Source organism: Octodon degus, unplaced genomic scaffold, assembly GCF_000260255.1.
Source record: "Octodon degus isolate 3935 unplaced genomic scaffold, OctDeg1.0 scaffold00281, whole genome shotgun sequence".
NCBI lineage: Eukaryota > Metazoa > Chordata > Mammalia > Rodentia > Octodontidae > Octodon > Octodon degus.
This window is the reverse complement of record NW_004524857.1, coordinates 1,595,760-1,602,723: the sequence shown is the minus strand read 5'-3', so window position 1 is coordinate 1,602,723 and position 6,964 is coordinate 1,595,760. Positions and strand designations below refer to the sequence as shown.

General features: G+C 36.2%; 1 protein-coding gene across 1 annotated transcript in view; it reads left to right on the top strand.

Moving 5' to 3' along the window:
* Cfap69 (cilia and flagella associated protein 69) overlaps positions 1–6,964 on the top strand; it is a 71,687-nt gene that overhangs the window by 39,508 nt on the left and 25,215 nt on the right. Inside the window, exons 9-12 of the mRNA XM_023707129.1 lie at positions 21–144; positions 3,151–3,199; positions 3,284–3,405; positions 6,691–6,907. Of these exons, the coding sequence (XP_023562897.1) occupies positions 21–144; positions 3,151–3,199; positions 3,284–3,405; positions 6,691–6,907 (512 nt within the window). The remainder of the gene's footprint in view (positions 1–20; positions 145–3,150; positions 3,200–3,283; positions 3,406–6,690; positions 6,908–6,964) is intronic.

The window sequence follows — 6,964 nt, the reverse complement described above, 5'->3', positions numbered from 1 at the left end:
AATACTGCTTTATTTTCTAGGACTCTGAAGGAAGTATTTAAAAATCTGTTCATGAGAGGTTTTAGTCATTATGATCGCCAACTTAGAAATGATATATTAGTGATCACTACAATTATAGCTCAAAACCGGGGAGCACCAATGATTGTAAGTATAAGTCAATTTGCATTAATTTTAATTGTGGCGATGGTGGGCATGGGAGCCGGAAGTCCTAAATTATGTTGTAATATCTATGTATTTCTTATAGTGCCAAGTCATATTGGAATGACATGATGGCCACCATTATACTTTTACTGTGCCAGTCCTTTCCATGCTTTTGGAAAATTTCCATCCACCTCATATTTTATCATTCACACACAGAGCTACCCTGTAGAGGCTTTTCTTTCCTTCTTCTCCTGATGATCGAGTCTCCAGCCAGCACCAGTTCTTTTTCCCTGGAAGAATTCCCTTTACCATTTCTTGTTATGCAAATCTGCTGGCTGCTCTCAGCAGTCTCTTAGTTCTCGTCTATCTGAAAATATCTTTAATTCACATTCATCCTTAAAAGTGTGTTTGCTGAATATAGAATTCTAGACTGAAAAAAAATTTTGTAGAACTTTAAATATTATGTTCCACTAATTTGTGCTCTATTTTTTCTGATGAGAAGTGCTTATTATTTCAAATTGTTTGCCCATGTGCAACATGTCTGGCTATTTTTGCTCTGGCTGTGTTTGAGGTATTTACTCTACCTTTGTTTCCAGAAGTTGTGCCCAGGTGTGATCGCCTTCATATTTGTCTTGTTTGTGTTCTATGGAGCTCTTCGGCAGATAAATTTAAGTCTTTAACCAAATAGGGAGAATTAGTGACCATGATTTCTTTAAACATTGTTTTTCTAAAGTAAGTTTATAAAAATGATACAGGCAGTCTTTAAAGGCTCTAAAACGTATCAAAAAATTTAAATTTTAAGTTCTCCTTCAAACACTCACCCCTCAGACCTACTCCCTCTGATGGGAAAATGATTCTGTACCAAGCATACAGCCCTCCAGGCTCCACCAGCTGTGCGCCCAGCTCCATAGAACTACATCTTGTCACTAGCCATGTACATATATCCAAATATCAAATTGAGCATCTTAAATTTATAAAATTTTTATGTCAATGATACCTCTTTTTTAAATAATTTTATTGAGAAACAACAATGAGACAGTTTTAAAACCGTCTCATTGTTATTAGTAGGACAGTTTCAATAATTAATGCATTGCATATTGTTGTCTTCTTATTGGTTATTGATAGTACAAGATGCAGACATGATATCCTGTCCACAAACACTATTAGTACAAATCTTTCTATTCATTGAATTAAGGGAAAGTAGCTGTATATCTATCCTAACTATTTTGAATATACAGATACAAAAAGGTCCTTCATTTGTGTCCCCTTTTTCTGTTTGGTTTTGTCAGAGATGGGTATTTCATTGTCATTTACATATTGTAGGTGCGTGAATTCAGCAAAATATTCCAATATAGTCCAGTAGTCCATAACAGCAGTGGGTTATCCAAAGGACTGGCAATGTCAGGAGTTTCTTTAAACATTTTTAAAACCCCTTTCTCAGGCAGCTCTATTCCTGAGCTTCAATTACTTGTATGCTTGACATTTTGATAATGTCACACAAGTTTGTAAGGCTCTGTTTACTTTCTTTCTTTTCTTTTTTTTTTTTTTTTGCTGAACCGGGGATTGAACTCAGATCCTTGCGTTTGCCAGTCAAGCGCTTATCCTACTGAGCCATCTCCCCGGCCCCTACTTTCTTCAGTCATTTACTATTACTAATTATATTATCATAAATATTTAAAATCACTGACTCCTTTTTTCTGGTACTAATCCTATCCTGTATATTTTTTATTTCAGGTGTGCTTTTCAGTTTTATGATTTCCTTTTGGTTTCGTTTGACAGTTTCTGTTTGTGTACAGAGATTTGCTGTGTTTGCATTCAGTATGAGCATCTTCCCTGTAGGTTCTGATGTACTACTCTGAAGAACAGTTTTTCTTTTTATTATTAATAAGCATTTAACTAGTTTCTTGGTTACTTTTCTTGTTGCTGAGACAAAAGACCTGATACCCAATGCTAAAGGGGTAAGGTTTACATGGCTCAGAGTGGGTAGCGGTAGAGCTTTCAGTCCATAATTGGCTGGCTTCAAGGCAAGGTGGCATGGCAGACAGACATCACAGAGGTGAATTGTTTGTGGTGCCCAGGGGGTAGCAAAGCAGTGAGGGAGGAGAGACAACCCTCTTTCTGTCCCTTGTATTGTATCCAGTTTATGAGGATTAGCGCAGTGCTAATCCAGTCAGTGGAGTGACATCCTTAATCCCAGCATCACACACTCAAGGTTCAGCCACCTGTGTAACAGCCCCACACGTGAGGCTTTGGAGGACATCTAGACACAAAACATAATAATCAGTCTACACATGCCTGTGGTGAAGAGTTCAGATCCCAGTTCTATTGTCTACCTGAGAATTCTCTGAACTTGTGCAGCTAGGCATCAGCCAGAGGCTTGAGAAGAGTTTGTATTCAGAAATTGGAGTTTCCCCTCCATCCTTCTGTCCTTTAAGGGATCTTACCCTTTACTGTCCTGTTGCTGTGGTTGTCTCTGTTGTCTGATTCTTCAGGCCACTAAGACTTCAGGTTTACTCAGGATTTTAGTGTCCCACAAGATACAAAGTAGAATCTGCTCTCTTTTTAAAGGGGAGAATAGGAATTTGCATAGTGCCATTTGCATTTTTCAGAGTTCTCACTCCCCTTCAGAATCTATTGGTTCTCTTACGGATACAGATAATGAACCACTTTTTTTTTTTTCCGGAACTGGGGATTGAACTCAGGACCCTGCGCTTGCCAGGCAAGCTCTAAAGTAACCTTATAGGCCAAATGCACTTTGGGTTCTTACTAAATTTTAAACTGTATCCTGCAATATATTTACAGGATAATGTAAAATACTTCTTAGAACCTATGGAAGTAAATGTAAAGTGAAGTACAAGTCTATGTGCTTTTATTTTCTTACTAGTATTAGTGGTTATAAATTTAAATAAATTGCAGTTTATAAATTTCATAAATGGAGTAAATAATAGGTAAACAGAGTGTCCATCCTAAATAATTCATCTTTCTGAATGTTTTGTGTTTTTATATTAGGAATGTGGCTTTACAAGAGATCTGATCCTATTTACAACTTTTAATGAAGGTAAAAAAATATGTAACTTCAAACTTCTGGTAATTGTTCTAATGTGGGTTGTCTATCATTTTATTTTATTTTTTTTCTTTACAGTGAAGAGTCAAAACCCTTTGGTAAAAGGTCTTAAACTTTCTAATTCCTATGAAGATTTTGAGTTGAAGAAATTGTTATTCAATATAATTGTGATCTTATGTAAAGATTTGCCTGCTGTACAGGTAAAGATTAAATGAAATAAGAAAATACAGATATCTTACTTTATAGTATAATCTTTTCAAAGTCATGACTAAATATTTCATCAATCCATATCTTTATCATAAAAAATAATAAACTCCTCTTGCTTTGAATTTCAGCTTTTTAAAAAACATGTACCTGCCATAGTGGCTCATACCTATAATCCCAGTCCAGGGGAAGCTGAAGCAGGAGGATCACTGTGAGTTCAAGACCAACATAGGATGTATAGTGAGTTCAAGGCAGAGTGAGACCCTCGTCTCAGGAAACAAGAGAACAGACTTTTTTACCTGTTAATAAACATGAAGTAGATTTAAACCAAGAAAAACAGCAGAAACTAAGAGATTTACTGATATATGAGTATTTAGGACTCCTGAATAAGGTAACATCAAATGAGAGAATTTCATTCAGGGCCCATGCAATTAAATAGTTAGTTTCTGATGATAATGACAAGGGGCAATTTATTTCTTACTTTTTATTTTTTAAAGACAGGACAAAAATGGTATTAAAACAGAAAAATTATAAATGATACAGAATTTTACTTAACAAAGTAATGAATTTCACAGTATTTGCTGCAATACATAGTATTACCTTCCAACCCATTATTCACATTACCAGATATGTGCATTCAAAATTGGAAGAAGAAAAAAGAAAGAAGTATATAAGAAATTAAGAAGAGAAAAAGCACAAAAAATAAAAAGGAGATAAAACAAATTAAGTATTATCTGCTCCTTTCCATAGACCAGCAGAAATGCACAGTACAGTCGTCCAAACCATCCTGCTTACATAAATAGATAAATCTCATTCCCCCACTCCCTCTCCTGTTCCTTCTCAACTCAGTAACTTTTTCTTTTTGAATAAGTTCATTCCCTTTTCCTAGTATCTGTTGTACCCTTCAGATTCCATTTTGTCTCTCAGGATGTCACACTAAGGAGACAACATGATGTTTTCACATACAAGTCTTACTTATGTCCGATAAGGGGCAATTTAAAGCTAAATTAAGTCATTAGCCTCTGTGTCACTGATCTCAATCCCTTATGAACTTGCTTTTTCTGTTTTCTTCTTGGAACTGGGGTGTGAACCCAGGGGCCTTTATACTGGGCTGTGTCCTCAGCCATTAACTTTTTTATTTTGAGACAAGTTTTAACTGAATTGCCCAACTTGTGATCCTCCTGCCTCAGCCTCCCAGATTACTGGGATTGCAAGCATGTGTCACCACAACCAACTTGAACCCACTTTTTCTTTCTATAAGCCTAATATCTTTAATTTTTGATTATTCATAAATTAACTTAGTGCTTCACTCCCTGTATAACAGCATGATGAGATGTGAAGAGCGCTGGAACTGAATTTCACTTGTCACTCAGCACCTTCTGACTGTGCGGCCTCAGCAGATTACCTGTTCTTCCAGAGAAGTTCAGTTCTTCTCTGTAGAAGAAAGATCAGGACACGTGTGCGGTGCTCACAGGGCTCTTGTGAGGTTGAGACGAAGGTTTCATAGACCCTAAATGCACAGAAAAGTATATTTCATGTCTATCAGCCTAGTTACTATGTCAATTAAATTTTCCTTTTAGTCCAAAACTCTTTAAAGCTCTTTTCCTTTTCATAAAATAAAGAGAAATTCATTATATTCATATCAACACTGATAATATAAGTGTAATATAGTGCACTATGGTAAGGCCTTAGGCAGGCAGAATTCCACTGCTGTTGCTTTTTATGAAGATGTCCTCAAAGAAGTTTTTAAGTTTCTCTAAATTCCAGGTAGCTCACTTTGCACCTGGGGATAACATATCACGGTGAAGATCTAAAGAACCCACCATTTTCTTGGTGTGTGTAGCCACTTTGAGAAATACATAGAAAAAAATATGCTTAGGAAAAGCAATTATGCCAAGAGTTATAACTTTATTATTGTTATTAAAGATATATTATGTATAGATCCTAATGTATTTTCTAAATACCAAGTAGAAAATCATTCCATAAAATATGGTTTATTATTATATCAGAGTATTGTATAACTGAAAATCACAGAGCACAAGAAAATAAATAAAATTTGCCGTATGCTTTGTAAGCCAGTTTTAGTTGATTGAACATTTCACAGAGATCAGAGTCTGTTATCATGGTGGTAACGCATGGAATCATTTGCAGTTCGCAGAGCCCCTCAGAACTATTGTTCACTTAATTCTCGCAGTGTTGCTAGAAGGAAGAGTTATTCCTTTTTCTCAACTCTAAAGCTTACATCCTTCACATATTAAACTCACAGAATTTAGGAAAATTAATAATTGTTATTTGGAAAAAATCTATAGGACAATGTAAAACTAAGTATATTATTGTACATATTTTATACTCAGTCATTATAATTATAATCAATCAGAATCAGCTATATCACAGGGCTGGCTAGATAGCTCAGCAGATTAAAGCACCTGCTTAGGCGGATTCAGGGGCCCGGGGTTTGATGCCCCGCATGCCGCGCCGGCCCCGTCCCCAGGGCGCACTACATGGTGATTGAGACTGGGTGTGGTGGCACATACCTGTAATTCCAGCGCTTGGGAGGCTGAAAAACAGGAGTATCACTACAAGTCCTATTTGTGTAGGGAGACCCTGTAGATCCTGCCCTAAATACATTTTTTAAAAAATCAGCTATATTACCTCTGTTGTCATTTTATAAGAGCTATGCATTCTTCTTTGTATTGAAATACTAGATTGAAGAAAATTTTAAAGTACTAGGAATATAATTAAACACAGCTTGTAAGCCAACTGACATTCACTTGATGAAACATTTGTATAAGTTATTTTGTATGTGATTAAAGATTAGCTGCAGTCCTTTCTCAGATAAAATTGTCTTTTATGGCATACAATGAGTCTATGAAGTGTTTCCTTTGAGGGCTAGGGTATAGTATGTTGGTAGAGTGCTGCGTAGCATGCGCAAGAGCTTGAGGCTGACCCCCTGCACCCCCCAAAATTCCTTTGAAAAAGACAGAGGGGGAAAAATGCCAAGGTTCCTTTGCTTCAAACTTTCTATTTACATGGTTTCATCCTAAGCAGAAACTAAATTACATATGTAGTTTAGACAAAGTAATTAATTACCTGTTACTGTTACCATTTTGTTTGGGGTTATTGTTTCTGTGGGGTTTTTTTGTATCTGCCAAATATGTGATATTTAGAAAGAAATATTTTGAAATGTCCATCAGTAACATACCAGATTTGATCTCTTTAATTTTCTTAGATTAAATTATTAATTAAGCTTCTAACAAAGTGTCTTTTGTTCTTTCTCCTAGCTATTAATTGATGGCAAAGTGGTTTTGGCTTTACTTACGTATGTTAAAAAGCCTGAGAAGCACAAAGTAATGGAATGGTCTGCAGCACAATACGAAGAGTTACAGCTGCATGCAATTGTGACCTTGTCCTCAGTTGCCCCCTTGTTACTGGAAGACTACCTGTCGTGCCAGGGAAACGCCCGAGTTCTGGCATTCCTGGAATGGTGTGAGAGTGAAGGTGAGCATCGGGAGTCTTGTCAAAGCTGAGTCTCCCTGAATTCTAAATATATATATA